This window comes from Pyxicephalus adspersus, chromosome 2 (assembly GCF_032062135.1).
Source record: "Pyxicephalus adspersus chromosome 2, UCB_Pads_2.0, whole genome shotgun sequence".
Taxonomy (NCBI): Eukaryota; Metazoa; Chordata; class Amphibia; order Anura; family Pyxicephalidae; genus Pyxicephalus; species Pyxicephalus adspersus.
In genome coordinates, this window is record NC_092859.1 from 115344820 (window position 1) to 115370219 (window position 25400).

A 25400-nucleotide genomic window follows, 5' to 3' on the forward strand; every position below is an offset into this window, starting at 1 on the left:
TGTCCGTCACATACCTATAGACAAAACCACATAAATATATTTTCAATTTTTTTGTATTGGATTGGATACAGGACTTTGTATTCAATCCAATACAAAAATTCAAACTCTCATTATGTATTGGATTGAATACAAATTCCTGTATCCAATCCAATACAAAATACATACTTTGTATTTATTTTTAATTGAAACTCATTCATTCATTTTGTATTGGATTGAATACAAACTCCTGTATCCAATCCAATACAAAATGAATGAATGAGTTTCAATTTGAATTTCCCGCACACGCGCCGACGTCATCGCACACGCACGCACAAGAAGCCGGCCGGCTTTTTTTTTCCTCCGCCGGCCGGCTTCTTGTTTCAGAGAGCACCCGGCGCTGGAAGGAGAACGACGCGGGACGATCAGCGGGACCAGGTAAGAAGCCAGCTGGCATCTTGTGGTCCGCCGGCCGGCATCTTACCGGTCCCACTGGTATAGGAGACGGCCCCCGACGCTGGAGAGGGAGATCGACGCTGGAGGACGACGCTGGAACACGGAACAGACGGTGGATGAGCACAGCGGGACCAGGTAAGTGAGATTTTAATATAGTGAGTAAAGTACGGGGTTAACGATAATTGCAACTTTTTTTTGCACGGAAAAGTACGGGCTTAACGGTTGGGAGGTTAAACCCCAGGTAAACAGCTACATTCTCAGCTTCAATAAAATTGTGAGAGCGGATTTACTTGCCAAAGGGTTCATATTTTTTCTTTTCATTTACAGTAAGGTAAAGAAATATTTGATCCCCTGCTGATTTTGTAGGTTTGCCCTCTGACAAAGAAATGACCAGTCTATAATTGTAATGGTAGGTTTAATATAGGTGTGAGAGACAGAATAACAACAAAAGAACCCTCAAAAACCAAGTGCTCAAAAGTCAGAGCTTGATCTGCATTGTAATGAGTGAAAAAAGTATTTGATTTCTTATCAACCAGTCTGGAGACTGGCTAGGCCACTCCATGACCTTCATGTGCTTCTTCTTGAGCCACTCCTTTGTTGCCTTAGCCCTGTGTTTTGGGTCATTGTCATGCTGGAATACCCATCCACAACCCATTTTCAATGCGCTGGCTGAGGTAAGGAGGTGCTCACCCAAGATTTGATGGTACACGGCCCCATCCATTGTCCCTTTGATGCGGTGAAGGTGTCCAGTCCCCTTAGCAGAAAAACAGACCCAAAGCATAATGTGTCCACCTCCATGTTTGACAGTGGGGATGGTGTTCTTGGGGTCATAGGCAGCATTCCATCTCCTCCAAACACGGTGAGTTGAGTTGATGCCAAAGAGCTCAATTTTGGTCTCATCTGACCACAACACTTTCACCCAGTTTTCCTCTGGATCATTCAGATGTTTACTGGTAAACTCCAGACGGGCCTGTACATGTGCTGTATTCAGGCCTTCACGGCGCAGTGTATTACCAATTGTTTTCTTGGTGACCATGATCCCAGCTGCCCTGAGATCATTGACAAGTTTCCCTGGTGAAGTTCTGGGCTGCTTCATCACCGTTCTCATGATCATTGCAACTCCACTAGGCTAGATCTTGCATGGATTTCCAGACCTAGGGGGATTGACAGTTATTTTGTGTTTCTTCCATTTGCGAGTTATCGGGCCAACTGTTGTCACCTTCTCGCCAAGCTGCTTGGCAATACTCTGGTAACCCTATCCAGCCTTGTGTAGTTCTACAATCTTGTCCCTGACATCCTTAGACAGCTTTTTGGTCTTGGCCATGGTGGCTAGTTTGGAATCTGAGTGTCCTTTATACAGGTACTGTAACAAGCTTGGATTAGGAGCAATCCCTTACAGAGGGTGCTCCTAATCTCAGCTCATTACCTGCATACAGTGAAGACACCAGGGAGCCTGAAATCTTCCTGGTTGATAGGGGTTCAAAAACTTATTTCACTCATTACAATGCACATCAAGCTCTGACTTTTGAGCACTGGGTTTTGAGGGTTCTTTTGTTGTCTTTTGTCTGTCTCTCACAGCTACAATAAGCCTTCCATTACAATTATAGACTGGTCATTTCTTAGTCAGAGGGCAAACATACAAAATCAGCAGGGGATCAAATACTTCTTTCCCTCACTGCACATATCTCTGCCACATCACATCCAGCTTTTTGTATGCAATCATTTTGTAATAGGAGATATTTGAGAAGCAGATTGCAAGCATAAAAACAGAACAGAGCAATAAAACAAACAAGTACTTGGTATATATAATATTCAAGCTATTAAAACTAGTATAAACCTAAACAACTAGTAAAGAAGCATAAAAAATACAAAATCAATGGAAGTAATCCAGCAATAATTTTTAGGGATAAATCAAAAGGAAGTAATTTGGTACATCAATAGTTTTAAAATACCAATAGCAAGATAGGGAGAAAAAAGAACAAGAAGATACACAGTATATTCTCATTCAGCTTTGAGAGTTACCTTTCCTTTATTATAATTAAGGTCTACAAATAGGTCTTGTCCCTGCCCCAGCCTATAATTAGATAGTGAAAAAAGTAACAGCAGATTGATGAGTTCATCTTTTAATATTCACTTTTGATCTGTCTGCTTATTCCTTGTCAACTCCTGAGCAACCAAACACAACCAATTGGCTTTTGTGCTCTTACTATTGCTTTTCATCTGAGCTATGATACTGTGGATTTCAAGAGATGAATATCAAGTCAAATTCAAATAACTACAATTTTTATGTTAAAAAAGACACAAAGATTTATTTAAAAAGCAGGAAAAATGACATTCACTGAAACATTCCCATGGAGAATCAACTACTGGCAATAAACGCCTGAACCTGGAAGATTCTCCACAACAGAGTGGGTTACAGTAAAAATCAGACCCCTTGCTTTGTAAATGGACCCTCCAATGTATTGGTAAAGCATGCATGCACCATTTTTGAATGGTCAGTGTCTTTGTTTTTGACCAAACCTGGCGAAGTTATATTACATCAGTGACTGGCCTTTAGCATTTCCAATAGTATTTCATTGGCGTTAATTTCAACATAAGGCAAATCAGCAAACTTTTTAATTCACCTGAAAATATTCAAAGCAACTTGTCCTTTTATTGTGGGATCATTCCCAATTGTTGAGATCAGATTTGTGACTTGCCCTAATAAAGTATAAATCTATATGCTAACAAAGTTTATAAAAAAAATATACCAATGAGGGTGTTTTATTTTACCCATTTGAGAAGTAACATTTTTTGTTGATCCTTCTACAAATCTTGTCTTCTGATAACTTCCTGTTCTCATTGATTGCACTTAGTGATATCAATTACATTATATTACATTTGTGTACTTGGGTTCAGGTAACCCTTGTGAAAGGTGTGAATGAATTTGCTCATTATTACTCATTACCACAATATAGATTAGTCCCACAGAGGCTAATCCGATAGCCACACATCCCAACACTCTCTTGCCACCCATTTTTTTCAAATGTAAATCTGGAGTTTAAGAGTAAAACAAGTGCACGTGGCCTAACAATTTATATATATTACTCCTTGTTATCTGATACAAAGTGTTATTTTTTTTATGAATTCTGTGGCACATAACTTAAACTCATGAAAAGTAACAGGCGATCTAATCTTTTTAACCTGTGTCCTGTAGAGGCAGGTATTGGTGAGATAAGACAAAATTGTCAATAATCTGCTCTAAATCTGAGTTTTTTTCCAAATAGATGAGGGTGGTCAGTGGCTATAATAGGCAGCTGTTCAAACAAAGGCTGATATTATATTGTATTTTATCTTTAAAGGATAAACAGTAAGAAGAAAGGTGTGCCAATCAAGCTACAGTCTTTTAGAGATATTTGTATACTTGAAGGAGTATCCAGAAAATATAATGAATTTTTGCAGACCAGATAAAGTCCTAGAAGCCATGTTCATATGTTAGTAGATCAAAGCACTAAAAATGATACCTTTATAGGATCCAAATTACTTTTAGGTGGCAGGACTTAAAACAACCATTCTCAACCTGAGTTAATTAATAATAATAATATAAAAAAAACAGCATTTATATAGCGCCAACATATTACACAGTACTGTACATGACAGACAGGTACAGAAAGTGACACAGAAGGAGGAGGAGAAGACCCTTTCCAGAAGAGCTTACAATCTAGGAGGTGGGGGAGATATGGAGTGGTGGGAAGTTTTGAGGGTTTTAAGGGACAGAAGAAGATTGGTAAGCAAGTTTGAAAAGATGGGTTTTGAGTGCTCTTTTAAATGAGCAGAAAGTAGGAGCAAGCCGAATAGGACGAGGAAGACTATTCCAGAGAGTCGGGGCTGCTCTAGAAAAGTCTTGCAGTCGTTCGTGTGACAAGGTTATGGGAGAAAATATAGAAAAGAAGGGGAAAGAAAAAGGGTCCAGCTCTCAAGTTTAGTGCAAAGTCATTAATTATGTATTAATATGGTTCAGAATTCATACATAATTATTGTACATACATCATTTAAAGATATATCCAGTCTAGTTTTAATGTCACCAGGCTGGAATATAGACTAGACAAAATTGCTCAGGCTAATTTAACTGTATACATCTTATGCGTACCCGACACGTTTCGTCTTTCTAGGCTTCCTCAGGGGAGCTTAAGCTTAAGAACTGTACAGTTTTTAGTTGCTAGTGCAAAAAAATTAACAAAAATGGTGACCTTGTTCTAGGAGTGTGCATAAAGAGGATCCTAGCGAAAATGTTGTTGCTGATAAATGCAGATAAACATGAGGAAAGTGACCACCAAGGGTTTTTGATATGTAAGTTGTACTCAAAAAGTCAAGAGGTATATTGGTAGTAAGTAGGTAGTAGCTCCAAGACTTTAAGATGAGTCTGGATGCTTATGGAAACAGGCAAGTCCTGTATGCGAGTAGGACAGCAACACCACGTGTGCTGGTGGCAGAATCAAAGGTGACGCCAAGACAACGTGCCTAAGAGGAGGGACGAATGACAGTGTTGTTAACAGTTAGGAATATGTCAGCGGGAGATTTGGAATTTGAGGGGGGAAGATGAGGAGTTGTGTTTTGTCCAGGTTGAGTTTCAGAAATCTGTCAGACATCCATTATGATATGGCTGACAGGCAACATGAGACCTTATCCAGGACTGAGACCGTACCAGAAAATACCACCAAGCATGATTGGTTTTGGGGAATATTTTCCAAAAATTGGTGTATATGCAATGTTTGCTTGGATTGGAGGGTTTGGGAACATGTCAACATAACAATATATAACACATTTGTTGAGTCATAGCTGTTGGTAAACCCAAAGTAGATGGTGTAATCAATCTGTAAAGAAAAAAAAAAAAAAAAAAAAAAGAAAAAAAAAACTAAGTAAAATCAAGTGAAAAGAAAATTACAAAATATTTTAAAACTCAACTCTGTGCAGATGAAATAAGTAATTATGTAATGAGTAATTTGCTCTATATTAGTAGACAAGTAAAATAAATATTCACCTCTTTCTGCATAGTTATATCAGGTAAACTTTTGTGTGTGCCTATGGATAAGGCAAGGGTAATACAGAAAGTGCAATCTGTCACAGGGAAGACTGTTATTTGGGGAAATCCACACACAGCAAAACTGGTTTAACCAAGTGTTAGCCAGGGGCATGGATCTACCTTTAAACATATGAAGGTTCCCGGTTTCACTGTAATAAGACCAATAATTCTCTAATGTCTGGCCCATACAACCGATCTAACCATGATATACAACTTTATAAAACTAAAGCATAAACAAGAGCAAATACAAATGCTGAAATAGCTATTGGCCACCTCTATATTTCCATGCCCATCAAAGAAGCATAGTGGTGGATAATAACAAATTAAATAGTTCTAAAGACCTATCTCACAAAGGGTTAATCAGCGAACCACTGATCCAGCTGCCAGGGAAGACTCAGCAGAATCTCTCCAACCTCTGTTTTCTGGTTAAATGGTCACTTATTTTTTGGCCAATACCACTGTTTCATAGCACATATAAATTAGGTCTCGGTTCAAGCCATGTTCTTCCTCTGTATACCTCTAGTCTCTTCTTGGATCTTCTCTCCCTCACAGGTAACCCCTGAAAATGAAGGTTCTTCAACTGGTAAGTATACCATAGATCTGCAAGAAAATGTTTGTAGTACCTGGGAAATAATTCTTCACCTAAGCTTTTGGAAAAGTTGTAAAACAATACCACAGCTTCAACAGAAACTTCTACAAAGTCCTCAATGATAACTTATGCATCAAAAATTCTTAACGTGTTCATATTAATAAGGGGAAGGAGACTAGACAGGACTTTACATGTGGGGTGGTAATATGGAATGTCTTCTTAACTAAGACCTGTAGAAAGGACACTAAACAATTTGCAAATTACCATACAGAACCAATGACATGCATCTCCAATGGCTAGGTGATTAGCACACCTACACCTTCCATGTACTTACGTAGTAATAATAATAGTATCCTTCTGTTATTTCTGGACTGCTGCACTTAGACTGGGAGGGGGTAGCACTTGATAATGAGTAGGTAGTTACACTTCTAACAGCTTGTTGCTGCTCCTTTACTGTCCAGTCTTCATTACGGAAAATTACACCACTATTTTAATATTTTAATAAGTGTATGTCCAATTAATAAAGTTAATAAATACAAGTCTAAAGTATATGTTTAAGACATTACCATTCTGTTCTGAGTTCTTTGATTTTATCACAATAGAGTTTACCAATAAGTATGCATGTTTTAAAAAGTACTTTGTAACATTTGTATCTATGTTCATTAACATATAGTTACAGTTGTGGTTCCTAATAAATGGTATCAGGGAACAATAGCTTGGGTTTATACACTTAGATGAAAAGAGGGCAACTTCTTCAGATCCTTTGATGGATCAACAAAGTGGATTCCCATGTCTTTTCTTGTGTTCTGTCAGTCTCATATCTGTAAAGCATTGGTTCTTGGGGCCATGAGGCATTCTAATATTATCCTCCATCATCCTATGCATTGAGTGCACAAAAAGCATTCAAAGGAAATGTTTCAAAAATACAATAACTGCACTTGAGTGTATATTTTAGGTTATTCTGTGTTTAATTTCTCTATATGTTCTTTACTGTTTAAATGCTTGCTTTACAATTTTTTATTTTAATGTATGTATAGAGATATATTGGTTATCAGATACAGAATTAATGACATTAATGAATTATTCTTTATTTCCCTAAAAACTGTTAAAATGAGATTCCAGCCTAACATTAGGCAGCAATGATATACAACCATTGTATCAGGCAAGTACCTTATCTAAATACCACTTTGGGAAGGAATACAAATTCCCATCCTATAATAACCCCTAACAAGAAGCAATCAATGGCACAGAACCAGAGGCCCAGTTGGTGTGTTTAAAAGGGAAAGCTCTCAACAACAGCCTTCCCAGTGATCTGCTCCATTGCAGTTCTAATCCTAAATTGTAATAGCAAATTGCAATTTCCTAAATTGTAATTGCAAATTATGCTAACAAAGCAAGGTGCTCCACACTTGAGCCTACTTACTGAACACAGCAACATATGCCACAGTCCTTGTACCCACTAAATATGCTTTAAATACTATGTCAAAAGCAAAAGTCTAAAATAAAAGTACAAGCCTCAGCACAATAATTTGTAGTGAAACTTTTTCATTGCATATGATTTTCTGCACAAAACGTCCCTTGAAGAAAAACTTTAATAACATAGCCAGTGACTACTGAGCAAACAGCAACTGTTTCACAATATAGGTTAAAGTGTTGGGACCAGGAGTATATAATATACTTATATTGTACCGGTTGTAATATACCGTATACAGCTCAGCATACAGTGCAGTATTGAGTAATAATGAACAAATCCATTAACACCTAAGAGTGCAGTATTCAGAAGCAAGAAATGTACAATGCAGTTGAAAATGTGTAGGACTTGGAAGTGCACAACAAGTAGAGGTCTGGTGTATGTAGCCCACAGAGAGCAGGGGGTCAAAAATGTGTAAGGAACAGAGTGCAGAGATTAGGAGTGTACAATGACGCCTGGCATAGTGCAGGGTATATAAAAGTCTGTAACATTGGGTCTGTAATTCAGGGGTAGGGTGTACTCAATGCACAGAGTGCAGGGGTCAGAAGGACATAAAGCACAGAATGCAGAGGTCAGTTAAGTGTAACACAAAGGTCAGAGACACATACAGTAACACACATGTGTGCAAAGTTTAGGAGTACATAGCACACACTGTGCAGAGTGTATGAGTGCGTAACACAGAAAGGGCCCAAGAGAAGTGTAATACATTGTTCAGTAGAAAGTGCACAACATAACTACCATCCTCCCCAGGCTAAAATCTCTCCCTCTACAGATCATCCCCAACCCCCTAGTACAACTAACCCCAGCATAGCTCACCCCCCGGTATAACTCTCACTTTTACCCTGCCTAAATATTCCCCAAGTACAGTTCTCTCTACCCAAACCACGTTCCTAGACAGCAGATAAAGTGGCAGTTTAGATTGATTCCTACTCGGCTGGGTCAATGAGCAGAGCTAAGGAGAAACTCTCTGAAATGCTGGCTCTGGAATGCTACTGTTTGGATCTGAGGTGAAGGAGGCAACAGACATAAAACAACAAAATGTGATTTTATAACACATTTTACTAAAAATAATTTACACCAACATTAATACTTTAACAAACTAATAGATAATATATTTATTTTATTTGTACCCATTATGTTTACATTGCCCTCAGAGAGACATGTTGTAGATAAATAGGTGAAGGGACATACCCATTTTTATATTGTTTCATTCAGGTACAGTGATGAAGATTCAGGAGGGTAAAAAACAAAGTCCCCATTGGGTATATTTGTCTTTGTGATCATTGCCCCCAAGTGCTGGGAAATTCAACATTTTACGGTTGGCAGCAGAAAAGGGGGTAATTTCTATATTTTTATCTCAGTGATCTCTCCGGGAATATGAGATATTTCTGTCTCTAGTTTTTGTTTCCTATAAGAATATGAATAAGAATAAGAACCAGGTCCTATAAAGAACCTGGTTTTCCCATGTACGGTATTACAGGTCAATCTGATTACAAAAATAAGTGTGCACATTCTTTTACATGTTTATTTTTCAAAGATACGGGAAACATCCAAGTGTAATGTGAGTTTAATAAACCTTGTGCCTGGCAGGTGTTCGGAGTTGGAGCAGGTGTATCAGGGCAGCGCTGTTTAACAGTTGTCAGAAAACACTTCATGCGTGATGAGTAAAGTCTATGTACAGGGACATACGCCAACTTGTTATTTTGCAGTGTTAGTGTTTTTTTCACCTTCATTAGTCACAAGGTACACGGTGTATATTGTTGCAGTAATGCTGTCAAATTTGTTTTTTTATTTTTAAAAAATTGTTTTTAACTTTACCCTCTATTTAGGTTTATCTGCAAAATTGCTAAATAATCAGACTATTGGGTAGCATACACAGATTTCAGAACAGACAAAATACAAATGTACTGTTTTACAATGTATTATTTTCCCCAATTGCAGGATCCATCTCTTACTTATCGCCCAGAACCAGAACACCATCAATACAGAAATTACAAGGTGAGTATAACACAAAAAATATAAAGAATGAAAATATTTGCAAAAAAAAATAAAATAAATAAACACAACTCAATATGTAGTACATACATTATATACTGCGTATAGTAAAGTGTTTACCTGCACTGGTGATCCATCTAGGCGCGTTCCCAGATTTACCTTAACTAGACTTGAATTAGGCCACTAATCTTTATGATGACCCTGTTCACCAATCTTGACTATGATCATGTTCACTCATCTTTATGATGACTTTGTTTATACTGCGTGTTGGTGATAGAGCATTCTCTTACTTGCTCTTGCTTAAGGACCCAACAAAATAATAGAGTGTATCAAGGTTTTATGGAGGAGTTATTTAAAGGGAGAGGTGGTCAGGTTCGACCCACAGTACCCCAGTGACCATGTAAAAATGTGTATTGATATTGTTTTCAGGTTTAGTCCATTTTGACTCTTTTGTTGTTGGCTTAATTTTTGGTCTTCATTTGATTTCCTGTATAATTGTAACTGGATTTTCCTGTTGGGGGGTTTAAGCATTTCAATAAAGTTCTCTTTTGGAAAAAAATGTGTGCATAGGGTTGGATTTGTTGGTTTTCATAAAAGCAATATAAATGCAGATAGAGAGAATGGAATCGTAAATGATAATATATTGCATGAAATTCAGACAAATGGGAATGGGCAGTAACATTCTAGTGGTCCTAGGACCAGCACTGTACATGGAGCAGGAGCAATAATTCACTAAACTAGCAAAGAGAGTTATTGCTCTCTCAATCTCTTAGCTTAGTGAAAATGATAAAAAATCACCTTGCCAAGAATACACAAACACATGCAAAAATGTATACTTGCACATGATTGGAAGACTGAAGTCAGCAGAACTCTTTCACTGAGCTAAGTGAATTATCTATTGCAAAGTTATAATAAATGTTGTTAAGTGTACCATCTAAACTACATCAAACCCAATCACTAATAAACAAAAAGCCACACTACTTTTCAAAACACAGATGGCTATTAAGTGAGCTCCAGTGCATCAGAGAAGAAACCCTTGTGGTAATTTGAGGAACACAGTAAGATGAAATCATTTAAGGAACTGAACATTATGAACATGGCTTCCTTTGTAACTTTGTCATCTCTCAATTTATTTTAGGATGGGCCTCTTGTGGACAGAGTTAAAATGACCTACACACTTATGCACACATACCAGACGGTTGATTTTGTAAAAAAAAAGGTAATCAAAAGCAAAAAAAGTAATGTACTTTGTTAACCACACATAAATATGCAATGAAAATATGGCAAAATCTTTTAAAAGCAGAATTATTTTAGAAGCCAAATAAAAATATAAATATGCTTTATAATAATGCTTTCCGGGTTATATGTCTTAAATAAGTCTTTTCCAGGTTTGGGCTTGTTTTTGCAGTCATTTTTGAGCAGTTGTACCACGTAAAAATGCTAGCAAAAAATAGTTATTGTGGGACTGAATAGGTCAGTTCATTATCCTTCATTTGACGAGCGGCAGGAGTCAGTAGCATATCCATGTGATTTTCGGGACACCTAATGCAGCATCCGGGGTGGTTTTCCACCTCTGCCGCCTCCACAGACTTTTTTCATTTTAACTTTTTTTTTTCTAGACCAATACATATGCCTTTTAGGAGTGTGAAAAGGCATATGTATTGTTAAAAAATGATTACTCTTTAGCTAAGATATGGGCCCTGATTTATGAAAGCTCTCCAAGGCTGGAAAGAGTACACTTTCAGTGAAGCTGGGTGATCCAGCAAACATGGAATGGATCTGGTCCAGGATTCTAAACGTTTGCTAGCAAATGATTTTTTTTTAAAATTCCATTCCATGTTTTCTGGATTACCCAGCTTCACATCTGAAAGTGTATTCTCTCCAGCCTTTTGGGAGCTTTCATAAATCAGGCCCATGGAATGGTTAAAACCCCTGCAACTAAAAGTGACAATAATTCTCTTTAAAGTAAAGGGAATTGCCCTTTTAGACTAACCCTTTTCAACTTTCTTGATCAAGGGGAACCCCTGAAATAAATTTGATAAAATAAATTTATTGACGGTCAATAGGAAGAAGGGCAGTGTTGGTCAAAATACCACTCTTCTAGGAAGCCAAAAAATCACTAGCGTCTTCTTACAGGCTCTGCCAAATGGAGACAGGAGTCTTGGTTGGAAGATTTACCCTCACTATTAAAGTGGCAATTGAAAAATTGTAGGATTTTTCTATTTCTTTCTGTCTAGGAGACTACAGTCACAGAACAAACAGAGAATTAATCTAGCAGGGGACACACAGCAATAAAAAGTTGACAGGGGTTCTAAACCTTGACTACTCTATCCAATACTATTAAAACAGTTTTTTAATTTGTAATAATCAATATTTAATATTAAATTCAAATTTCACCATCCTATATTTTGTCTTTCACTATTCCAGTATTTCTCTTAGTTTAGGTCTCTGCATGGTTCAACTACAAGACATACAACGGCTATAAATGTGTCTGGACACATACATGAGATCCATAGGTCCTTATACTACTGCTACTAATAATAATAAAAATAAAATATAATATAAAATATAATGACCACTAAATAACAGTAAAGAGCAGATAGTTATAGGTTTTCCAAAAATAGCCTTGCAGTAGCTGTTTTGCCATCTGACTCTTTCACACAAAGGCAGGGGTGTCAAACTCAAATACACAGTGGGCCAAAATTTAAAACTTAATCGCGGGAAAAACTTGAAACTGAAATAGCACCGCAACTACAATTCCCTGCGTCAAGAAAACAGTCCAATGCGGGGCTTAATGTTATGAGTGGCTGGAACTTCCTCTTCACTGAAAAAGCACCGCTACTATAATTCCCTGCGTTTATAAAACAGGCCAATGCGGGGCCATGCATAGGCAGACAGCCCGCTGGTCTATAGACAAGTGATGCCGGGAATTGTAGTAGCAGCGCTATTTCAATGCAGGGGCGGGCCAGCTGCAATTCATATTTAGGATTCCTTTTGCTGGCCAAAGGAAAGGACGTTGCGGGCCAGATTTGGCCTGCGGGCAAGTGTTTGACACCCCTGCACTAAGGCATCAAAGAGGGAAAGAAAAGAGGAAAAGTCACTACCTGGACTTCTTCAGTTGTGTGTACCATCCAGAGTATGAACCTAAACAATTTGCTGTCTTTTGATTTGTACAAATCCATATTAGCCATTCAGCACATATGCTTACACAACCAATCAGAGAAAGACAGTAAATATATGATTTGTTTAGTGCATATTTTCACTATAAGCAGTCCTTTCACAGCAATCTCAAATTAAAAAATCTTATCCCTAGTACCCAATATATTTAAGAAAAATGTCTGCAAAGGGGTTAAGTTGTCGAAGGTTACTTAACTTGTTCTGTATCATTCAAAGAGCAGAACCGACGATTAGGAAGTAATTTATTAACTGAAAGTATATTAACTTTAAGAGACATATCAGTACAAACTTCATTAAAGTATAATTTACCACAGCCCGATCAATAACCCAACAACATGTCCTATTTTGTATCCACAACATATAGGAAATATGTTTATTTTTATTGCACTTTCAATGACCTTGAATAAAGGGGTTGCATCGGGTATGGTATTTCCTATACCCTCTGCTGTGCTTGAGCATTGGCTTTTGTTCAGCATACAGTTTTTCAGTTTAATGGTAAAAACTTCCTGCAGTCACCATAGTTAAATATATTGCTATTTTCTATTGTATGGGCCGCTGAATGAAATAAGTTAAGGTTTAGTCTCCTTCCCTGTTTGAACAACCTGATCTTTCTGCTTTACTCCTAATCCATGTACTTTATACTGCAAGTGGGTTAGCAAGGGAGGCCTCATATAGAACTCATAATTTCAGTAACTGTGCTCTTCTACACCTGGAAAGAACAGCAAGGGGTCAGTGTAATGTGTTGATTTCACCTCCATGATGTCATTTCTGAGGTCCAGTTCTGCAAAAACAAAGACACGTGTGGTGATACTGCTTACTCATTGCTTCTAGTTTTTGTCATTTTGGCAATTAGTCTAGTTTTAGCATTTGGCTTACTGTCCCTGATATTTTCTGTGGGAAATTAGCCCCTACATTGGCAACATCCATTTCCATGGCTAAAGCTTATACCAGCTTACTTTACATTATTCTGTATTAACAGAGCTGCAGACGGTAACTGATTTTTGTGCTTGCTTCTCACTACTCACACACTTGTAAAAATATATATGATTCAGTTAGTCAGTTAGTAAGTCAGACACATGTCCATCAAAGTCAACCAATAAACAGCTGATCCAGAGGAAGGCATAAATCCTTAGTCCAATTTGATTCTTCGGGATCTTCTAATACAATTAAATACTCCTCAAATCGGCAACCTAGTAATACCCAGTTTTAATATATGCATTTAGAAAAACACCCAGCTTTTCTTATCACAAACAGAAGAGTTGGCTAGAATCAGCTATATTGAAAACCCACACATTTTCACAGCTCTTAGTAAAATCAAGTACAGGAAAATGTGCAACATATTCAGTTATTAATGTAATCTCTGAGCTGTACTTCATAAACGTTCTCTAATTTCTTTCCAAATAACATTTCATAATAAATGGCTAAGAATTGAAATTAATGAGATGATTGAGATGCTAAATGCCTAGGAAAATGTTTTTTTTTAATGTACTGTACTATATAAAAACAATTAATGTTTCTGTGGTACAATAAAAAAGACTGGGTAATCACAGATAGTATTGATAGGCAGCAAAAGTTCAAATCAAACAGCTTGCTAACCACTCAATATGACATGTTAATTAAAAATGAATGGGATGGCACCTATATACAGTTGATAAGTGGCTGGTTTTTAAACTGGCGCTTTAACATTTATTTTGCAGTATTGCACTGGTTTAAGTTGCTTACCTATTTCCTTGTATTTGCCACACCCGTTGGACTTCTCTTGAGATTCGATTTAAAAGTACTTGCTGTTTTTTTGAATGCTATGAAAATACTTAGTAGTAGAACTAAAGTACTAAACTAAACTCAAAGAAATATTTTGTAGAGTACTATAAAAAATATTTTTATACATTGTATACATCTTGTAAACCCGGCATCCCCAAACTTTTTGGTTGAGGGGCCAGTTCACAGTTCGTTATACATCCGTGAGGAGGAAGGCGGACTGTGCTTTAAAAAGCTAAATTAAAACTGCTTTTATTGATTTCTTCTAAGTGCCCTACACCTATTGTATGCAAACATTTTTGGTTGTCCAAGGAAAACATTGAGAAGATATACTGCCTTTCCTGGGAATAAAAACAGAGGCAGTAACAAACCTCAGTGACAGGCCCCAGGGAATACCCTATTGATAGTCCTCAGACCTTCACTTTAATACAGACTTCCCAGGCAGTAGCATACTCAGTTTACTTACTTCCCTACCGACTTATTTGCATCCACTCTGGTGCCACTGTTCTCTCCTTCTGATGTTTCTTCTTGCTGATGGGAGTTTGTATAGTCTATTGGGCAGGAGATTACTCTGCCCACAGACTCTGCATTGGTAGCAGCCCAAAGCAGAATCAAGTTTTCCTCCACTCCATTTATTATTACCAGATAGTATAAATGCGGGATAGGGTAGGTCAGCTGGCATTTATAACATGCCAAAGCTGTGGGACTAAAGTAAATGGCTGAGGGGAATCAGATTTGGACTGGGGGCTGTGGTTTGGAGGCTGCTGCTGGAAATGCTGTGTATGAATTACTTGGATGTAAGCATTTTCTGGGGTCAACTACACAGACCCCCAGAGACAGCAGAGCTCAATACAGACCCCAGGCAGGGCAGAGCTCAGTAATGATCTCCATGGCAGGGCGGAGCTCAGTAATGTTCTCCATGGCAGGACAGAGTTCACCTCAGACCACCCCAAGTAGGGCAGAGAGCCCATCTCAATATAGACCTTTACCCTCAGGGCATAACAGAGCTCACTTCAGTACAGACCCCCCCTTCCCCAGGGCAGGGATTTCTACAGTATAGACCATCCCCCCCAGGCAGGGCAGATCTCACTAGAATTGCGAGAATGGTTTTGTATTTAAATCATTGTTACCCACACAGCTTTTTGAAATTCTACCTAAAAAAATTACTTTTATTTTATTATGAATTATAAACATAGGAATGCATTCTAAAAAACATATGAACTATCATTTCTAACTAAATAAGTTTATCCACAACATAGGAATTCAAAAAACAAAACTTGAGCTTTCAACAGATTACATTTGTATAGTGTTTCAGTAGAAAAGCTGAAAACATCCTGCACAATTATACCATCATATGACTCTGTTTAAAGGTGGTAAATACTGCAAATGCTGGATGATAAATTAAGCTCAAACTTCCAATGCATGTGTTGAATGATGGGGGCCTTTTGTACGATGCCTTCACTGTTCATTGTGTAACAATGATTACTAAATTCTTAACAGTTATATAGTACTGAGTGTTTCAAAAATAGAGTGCTCTACAAAGAAACATGGGTATGTGACATATATACTTCGCTTATCTGTGCAAATATTGCATTATTATTCAACTTGACCCTTTCATTGGGTAAACAACAACCATATCTATCAATTCTCACTTTACATTTCATGTGACCTATAATCTTTATTGATTTGAAGATAATTCCAGCTACAACTAACATGTTTGCAAGAATCTGTAAAGATCAGAAGGTTCACTGAACCAACATATTGGATGATCTCACTTCCTGTGCTTTGATCTCAGGTTTTATTAGATATTGTGAATGAGTCCTATTTATATCAAAGGGGCTTTTATTACATCTGTGGTATGAAGACTGGAGCCACACTGTGTTAAATAGATGAGTGCTGGAAGTTTTTAAGCTTGGGATAGATGGGCAAATACATAAGACGACCCTGCCCAGAAGTGCTTACAATGTAAGGGGGGCATATACACTATATACACTACAGATCAACAATATTTTATTTATTTGGGTTTTTTTGTGTTTACTCCATTTATTGACCTAAAAATATACAACAATGACAACATTTTTACATTTTTCTTTTCAGCATGCCTTGTGGGGTTCATGCAACCACAAGAAGATGACAGTAATGGAAGCACTCAGTTTGCTGGATAATCTGGTAGATGAATCGGACCCTGATGTGGATTTCCCAAACTCCTTCCATGCATATCAAACAGCAGAAGGCATCCGCAAGGCTCATCCTGACAAAGGTATGTACATGAAAAGGTATGTAAATAAAATGTGTAACATTTGTAAAATGATACGTACAATACAATCCCAGTCCCTAAATCTGTTTCAGCAATATTTTTTTAAAATATATTATGAATGTAAAACTTATGCATACTAAAATCTATTTTTACTTTGCTTTTTAAAATTATCTCCAGATTTGTACTACACACCCTACATGGGTTCTATTTACTATGTATATCACAATGTTTCAATCATGACTTTCCACTGGAAATATAGCCTGCCTTTGAAGATAATAGTCTTTTCTAGAAAAATGCTGTTATAATATATAATGCTATTATTTTTACAACCCAGTGTGAAAGGAAATTATTGCTGTGACTGCAGTTATTCAGATCATAGCTGATAACATCATACAGCTTAGAATCTAAAATCAATTACATTATTGATTCCTGTGAACAGCATTCCTTTTACTTTACTTATTATAGATGTAACCAACCACCCATAAAACAAATGTCACTGCTTTCCTTACAGCAACAATTATATTTAATGAATTAAATAGCCATAAACAAACAAATGCATAGCTGAAATTTTATAAAGATTTACTAACCTGCCAAAGAATTTGTATTTCTGTGCAGTAAATTTTGTGAGTTACAGACATTTTCCACTCTGCACAGCCAGACAGGCAACACATCCTTCTGCACTTTATCATCTTGGTTCAACAGCTTAGCTTCCTTTGTCACCTATTCCTTCAGCCCCCTATTACTAGAGAGTGGAACAGAATCATCAACATTTTCCATTGGGCAGAAAGTTGACCCAGGAAGCTGTAAAGATGCTCTAGGACACCACACAGTAATCAACTCGTAAAAGTATATGTGCAGAATGGCTGGCAAAAAATATGAATGATTTGGCAGGTAAAACATAAAACATAAATATTTTATCCCTTTGTTTCATGGAAAGTGATAATCTTAGATGGCAATTCTTACCATAGATGTCAATATCTCCCCAAGCTTACTTTGTTGACACCTGATGAATACTAATGCATTTTCTTCCTTTAGATTGGTTCCAATTGGTTGGTTTGTTACATGATATTGGGAAGATTATGGCCCTGGAAAATGAGCCACAGGTACCTAATAATGTAAAGAGATATCTATCTCATGGCTACAGTTCTAGGGAACCACCTCAAGCAGTAAGAAGTAATACTATAGAAAAGACAAGAGTAGCCATGTATACATGGACAACATCATTTAATATACAGCATTTTTTCATCTGATTCCTAGATGTAAATTAAAACCTATGCTGAAAGAAATATATAAACTGGCACAACTTACTTCTAATTCTTTTTTTTAGAGTCACAGCCCTTTAAAATATCAAATTACATAAAGTGTTTTAATTTTATTTGCTAAACACGTGTTTTAGGTAAGTGATTCAAAAAGTTGTGAACTCATGATGGCAGACATGCATAAGCTGTTTTCTGAAAATGCCCAGCCTCTTCCTTCTCTCATGACATATTTTTTGAAGGTCTCTGCAGATCAGACCACCATAATATGAGGACAGTGTAGGTTGTTAGAAAAGGACATTGTAAAACTATAGTAAGAAATAAAAGTATACACATAGGAATGTCAGTAACATGTGGTCAATGGAAAACACGCTTAACCTTTTCTTTGCAGTGGGCTGTTGTTGGAGATACTTTTCCAGTTGGCTGTAAATTTCAGAAATCTATTGTTTATAGTGATGAAACCTTTAAGGGCAATCCAGACACAAGGCATCCAGTGTTTAGGTGAGTAATGATGATAAGAGTTTATAAAACCAGTGAAAAAATGACCCATAATGTTCATTTGTTTGCAAGGCCATAATAATACAACAATAATATATTAATACATATACTGAATGCATGTCCTACTAAAAGCATTAGTTGTATGCTACATGGATAATTCATATCATAAACTTAGATAAATACATGCATCCGATATCCAAAATAGAGAAAAAAATCAATTATGGGACTTTTCAAGTTCCAACTAAAATCATTAAATTGTGTGCTGTAAAAACACAATATCTATTATCCTTTGAAATATATATAAAAAATTTATTAAAACATTAAAAAGTAAAAAGACTGATCTCAATTTTAATACTCAACCTGTTTCATAGACATAGTCCATTTCTTCAGGGGTAAGTTGAGATCAGATTCATTCTCTGGTAGTTATGACCCCTTCAAATAGTTAGAAAGAGAAATCTAATGGGGCCACAGCTGAGCTCCTCCAAAACTTGGACTGCTGAAAGTAATTTCTCCATAATCACCTGGACAAATGGTATGCATGTGTGATTCCCATTCAGACTAATGCAGCTAAGGTGCACTTAATAATGTCCATACTTAATAATGCCCATACTCAAACCAAGAGGTTTCCTTTCAGGTTACTTTAAAGGTGCTGCTCCTTACTGAGTTCAATGGGTACAATATAAAGATAAAGTTTGGCTGTGACTACATACACCCACTGGCCATTTTGATACATAACTGTATTACTTATACCAGGTAAACCTGTTCAACTGCTTGTTACTGCAAACATCTCATTAGCCAATTACAGGGTAGCAACTCTATATCTACCATGTAGATATTATCAAGGTGACTAGCTGATGTTCAAACTGAGCATTAGAATAGAGTAGAAAAGTTATTTAAGTGACTTTAGTGTGGCATGGTTGTTGGTGCCAGACAGGCTGCTCTGTGTATTTATGAAACTGTTGGTCTTCTGGGATTTTTATGCACAATCATCTCTAGGGCTTACAGGGAATGGCTCAAAAAATCGAAAATATGCATTGAGTGGCATTTTTAAGGTCAGAAATGCCCAAACTGGTTAACACTGATATAAAGGCAACTGTAACCCAAATAATTGTTCAATACAACCTAGGTCTGGAGAAGAGCATTTCTGAATGCACAACACATTGAAACAACAGATCGAAGCAGCAGAAATCTACAACAGGTGCCACTCCTGTCAGCTAAAAACAGGTCCCTGAGCCTTCAATTTACATGGGCTCAACAAAAATGGAGAAAAAAAAGAAAAATGTTGCATGCACTGATGGGCCTCAATTCATCTTGAAACATTCAGATAGTAGGGTCAAAATTTGGTGTCATCAACATGGATCCACCATATCTTGTATGAACAGTTCAGGCTGGTGGTGTAATTTTTTTTTTTTTTGGCTCTCTTTGGGCTCCTTAGTAATATTCAAGCATTGTTTAACTGCCACAGAGTACCTATTTTCTTATGCTACTTCCAGCAGAAAATGCACCATGTCACAAACTCAAATAATGTCAAACTGGTTTCTTAAACATAAAAGGGAGTTCACTGCACTCAATTGTCACCAGATCTCAATCCAATAGATCACAATCGGGATGGGGTGGAACAGGAGATTTCCATGGATATGCCGACAAATCGATAACAACTGTGTAATGCTAAGTCAATATGCAAAGCAGTACCTGGTAAATCTAGTTTATTAAGAATTATGGCAGTCCTGAATGTGGCCAGTGAGAGTAAATTCTGATAAAATCAATAAATAAGGCAGTAATTTAGAGGCCCTTTAAATGACTAAACAGTAACTCAACATGCCCCTCACTGATCATAAAACTGTAAGGTTATACCAAAGCAATGATACTGAATGTTAGTTTTAAGAGATCAGCTAATTTGCACAGTAGCAGTTCAGAAACAACATAGTTAAATGTATTCTCAACAGTTCATCCACTAGAAACAAAAGTAAAGATTTTAATTAGTCTTGACTTTGAAGTTTTTTTATTTGAAGTTATTCTAAAAGTAACTTAAACTGCTTTTCTTGCACAGTACAGAATATGGGATCTATGAGCCTAACTGCGGTTTGGAGAATGTCCTCATGTCCTGGGGCCATGATGGTAATTGTTTACAACATTTTTCAAATCAAAATAAAATAGGAATTATTGAATGCAAGGCAAATATAGCAAGGCATACTATCACTAATATGGATGTAAAATATTCCATTATGAAAATACACTGTTTTGAGAGACCAACCCAATCCTTCCCATACACTATAAACTCTAGCAAAGTAATACAAGTCATCACAATGCACACAGATGCAATACAGCACAAACACACATCTGATTAAGTTTTAAAGTGCTTTGAGACTCTTCTGAACTGTTTCAATAGCTAATGAAGTTAAAACAGGTCTCTAATTGTGGCCGAAGTAAAACAAGGCAACTGTGAAAAGGGGTATTTTGTATGTATTTTCATAATGCACACTGCTGTCATTCAATGTATAGCAGAAAACTACCTTAAACCCTGAGATTGTACAATCTTGTACCTAGTATTATAATTTCTGTATAATACCATTTTAAATGCACTTTAACATTCTTTATCATTTGCTGTTTCCTAGAATACCTGTATAAAGTTCTGAAGTTTAACCAGTGTACGATACCAGAAGAGGTAAGGGTGTGTCTAAGTGATTGCTGCAGGTTCTCCTGAAGCCATTTATCCTTACAACCCAGGTTTAAGGATTTAGAAAAGAATAACAGTGTATGTTTTGTGCATCTTTCTACAAAAATAAAAACATCACTGATCAAATAAAGTAAACCTATAGTAACAAGTTGCAGCACAGGAGGCACAATGCAGCTTTTACTCACCTTCCTGACTTTCCTTAACCCTCTGCCAGACTAACCAAATATTCTCTTCCAACTTTTAAGACTATGCTATGCATGAACCCCACCTCTGCATGATAATGAATCTGATGCCATAGCGGGGTAGGGCAGGGAAATGTCTAATGTTGCTCTACTGGGAACTTCCAGGCATTTGTAGGTGTTCTGGTGGCAGATGGCAGGGGCAGTATAAAAAAGGTAAGTGGAGGTTGCCTATATTGTCTCTTTAACCTGTTACTTTCTCTACTATATATAGGCACATTATATGAAATATTAGGAGCTGATTCTTTCATGAGTCTTTAAAGGAGATTTAGCTGTAGAGGAACACAACAAAAAAATTGTAAACATCAGCATTATCCCACATTACCATTAAATCCTTTCTCATTTAATTGTGTCTACCATATTCAGTAGTTTTATTTATTTTTTTTACACTTTCTACTTTTACACTACCCTCATACACATATGCCCACTTAAAAAAATGGTGATTACATATGTTTAGACACATCTTTTGAAAGCGCTGAGGACTGACAATATATTGAGTCTCTCATGCATCTGGTGCAGCACAGTGGAACAGAGACATCTTCTTTTTATATACCCTAGAAGTGACAATTTATGAAGTAGGGAAGCTACCGGTAAGAGGATTTTTACCAACACTACAGATATGCACATACAGCTTGCTACCTCTTAAAAATGTGGCAGTAAACATTTTTCTGCTATGCTCATTGAAGAAGCATCTTAACATTTCTGATAACATTTATTTTGTTTTTGATCATTTTAGTCACAAAACTTTGCACTGAAGCCTACAAAATATAGCATACAATAATAAAAAGTAACCTATACAATGCTCTAAGTATGGCTTTCTGGAAATAGCCTCAGTCTTGTTGTCTGACTTTTCAGGGTATGTACATGATCCGATTCCACTCCTTTTACCCCTGGCACACAGGAGGGGATTACCTGCACCTCTGCAATGAGAAAGACCTAAAGATGCTGCCCTGGGTTAGGGAGTTCAAGTAAGTATTTAAGATGCAGCATGTGATAAAATAATATAACAATAATCATAAGTATATACATTTAGTCATGTAAAAAAGTAGGTACAGCCCAGGTAAATTGTTGATTTTGTAAAAAAAAATGTAAATTGGCCATCTATAGTTTTTAATGCAAGCAGTTCCTATAGATAAGGTGATATACTTAAACAACAACACAAAGAATTGAGACTTTTTAAAAAAATATTTCTACAAACATTTCAACAGATGCAGTGTGTGACATGCAAAAAATGAATACACCCTTGACCTTAAAAAGGAGGCAATTATGTGATGGGAGGAATTATTTATGTTTTACAAATCTCCTTACCAGTCTTTGACATTAATTTATGACATTTAGACCACTCCACTGTGCAGTATTTCCATGTATTTCCCTAAAGGAAATGCCTGTTTCAAATTCCCTCACAACATTTTAGTGGGATTCAATGCAAGGCCGCTTTATAAGCCTTGATTTTTTTTTCTACTGAGACAATCCTTGGAATTGCTAGTGTTCTTTGCCTCCAAATCACAGAAGTTGAACTTCAACTTTGAGACAGATGGCTTGATATTGTCAACCACTACACTTTGATACAATGCAGAATTTTTGCTTGATACGTTGACTCCAAGTTACCAAAATCATGAGGAAATTCCATACCATACCACACCATATCACCCTCATGTTTTACAGTTGTATGAGGGTCTTCTCCACAAATATGGTCCATGGCCATTCCAAATGTGGCACTATTATAGTAGCCTAACAATTTTTTAAGGCTTCAGTTTATCAGTTTACAGCACATTGTTCAAGAAAGCCTGCCCATTGCCTTTATTGTTATTATTATTATTATTATTATTATTAATAATAATAATAATAATAATAATAATAAACAGTATTTATATAGCACCAACATTTTACGCAGCGCTGTACATTAAATAGGGGTTGCAAATCACAGACAGATTCGGACAGTGACACAGGAGAAGGGGAGGACCATGCCCAGAAGAACTTATCTTCTACCAGTACTTTTGCTCTAATGTTCATTTCAACAAAAACAGCAGAACGTCACGTGCAGGTTACATTTATGCATTCTCTTTCTGATTGCAGATTGTAAGTGCACAAATTTTGAGCTAGCTACAGATCCCATAACAAAATCTTTGCATGATTGGACACGTAAGCATTAAATAGTCAGCTTTTGGCCTGAATTTGCTACGCTAGTCACTCCAGTATGAATAAACTGTAATTTAATAATTATGTCATTTTAGATTATCAATTGTTGTTATGAATTTTTATTATTTATGTCACTTTAGATTAATATTCTTACATCAGAGTGCTCTCAAATAATTCACCAGTCTGTTTAAATCCCCTGACAGATTCATGGGCATTCACAATCTTCCTCAATCATAGCATTGTAAGAACATACACCTCACTAGAAAAGGGAAAAGCAAACCCTTGATAACTGAGGTCTAAATAAAACAGGTTGTGCCAGCAAATTCCTTAATGAGGCACTTTTATTGCTAATAATCTGGAACACTTGATTAGTTTGTGAATTTAAAGTGGTAGCAAATGTAGGGGGGTATTTTGTCTCATATGACATTTCCACCATGCCAATTTTAAAGTTCTTTGCTCCTATTATGTTTATCCCAAGGTACATTTTGAATAAAGATCCATTTTTGCTTTTTCAAGTATGCTAAAATGCTAAAACATATAAATTGGGTTGTATAAATCTGTATATGTATACCTTAGGTGATGCAGCCTAACCCCTCAAGGTGGTCTACTTACTTTCCTGTAGCTCCTGACACATTTAGGGCTCTCGTATTTCTAAATCGGGGAAGCTGGCATCCTTTCAAACATTTTCCAATGGGAATCAATTACTGCCATTAAAACACATAGACCTGGAAAACTCACAAGGGAATGTTTGAGGGAATGTATGATTCCCTGTTTTATTAATAGGACCCCTAGAGTGGGTTCTGTGGCCCCTATTTAATGTACAGCGCTGCGTAATATGTTGGCGCTATATAAATCCTGTTTATTATTATTAATAATATTAATAATAATAATAATAATAATAATAATATAGCTCTTTGAACAGAGGATTCTCAGTTCTCAAAGATAAAGAATTACTTTGGAATGTTGTTTCAGATTTGTACCTTTTCTCTAGCTCACTTCACTAGGGTAACTCTTCAGGAATCGGCTGGTAGGGATAAATATAAAAACCCAAATTATTTATTGACTACTTGAAGCACACTTAATATTACCTAACAGAAGCCATATCCTAAGTTCACTACAGTGTAGGTGCATTACTGTAAATATAAATTAGACTACTTGTCACTTCTTTGTTTTTTGTTTGTTTGTGTTTTTTTTATGAATGTATGTATGTTTAACATGCAGCATGTTATTTGTGTGTTTTCCAAAGCAAGTTTGACCTTTATACAAAGACTGAAGAAATGCCAGATGTGGAGATCCTCCGACCATATTATCAAAACCTAATAGACAAGTACTGCCCTCGAATGTTGTGCTGGTGAAATAATTGAGTATCATCATAAATTACCTCGTGTCCCTAATTTCTGGAATCGATAATACCCTATTATTGCTCACAGTGCTCAATATATGAAGAACAGTGACAGAGATACATATTTAAATAAATAATACAAATCATAAAATGTTATGCCTGTATTACTATAAAAGTGCTGATCCGTCAGTTTTGAAATTAGTTCAGACTACAGTTTTGTGGGAAAACAAAAATGTTTGGTTACACTAAAAATTAATCTTGTCTAAAAACGTTCAATTGCTGATGTAGCTGCTTTTATACAACCATGACACAATGGAAACTTTGTAATGTACTGCTGCTGCTCTCTGGTGGATGTGAATAGCAAAATAATTTAGCCCTATAAAGTTTTAAAACTTACTGCAAAGTAAACAAGTATAAATATTTTTTATACTTTTTAACGTTTTTAATAATTTTATAATTTTTTCTCTGTATGAATAGAGTTGTAATGAGTTATTGTCATTGTCAGATT

General features: G+C 36.5%; 1 protein-coding gene across 2 annotated transcripts; it reads left to right on the forward strand.

Moving 5' to 3' along the window:
• Positions 1-5974: 5974 nt before the first annotated feature.
• On the forward strand, positions 5975-25093 carry MIOX (myo-inositol oxygenase). Of its 2 annotated transcripts, none has more exons than XM_072401977.1 (10): positions 5975-6077; positions 9496-9552; positions 10688-10768; positions 16582-16744; positions 17777-17844; positions 18389-18498; positions 20546-20613; positions 21111-21160; positions 22267-22379; positions 24797-25093. In XM_072401977.1, the coding sequence occupies exons 1-10, from the start codon at positions 6060-6062 to the stop codon at positions 24903-24905; spliced, it is 837 nt and encodes a 278-aa protein (XP_072258078.1). In that variant the 5' UTR covers positions 5975-6059; the 3' UTR covers positions 24906-25093. The 2 variants fall into 2 exon arrangements, with proteins under 2 accessions (XP_072258078.1, XP_072258079.1); XM_072401978.1 differs by having other exon boundaries at positions 24801-25093.
• Positions 25094-25400: the final 307 nt, after the last annotated feature.

Excerpts from the sequence above, each read along its gene's own strand:
- MIOX (XM_072401977.1), top strand. Across the intron at positions 16,745-17,776 it reads CAAGGCTCATCCTGACAAAG|ATTGGTTCCAATTGGTTGGT; the intron begins GTATGTACATGA and ends TTCTTCCTTTAG. Across the intron at positions 21,161-22,266 it reads AGTGTACGATACCAGAAGAG|GGTATGTACATGATCCGATT; the intron begins GTAAGGGTGTGT and ends CTGACTTTTCAG.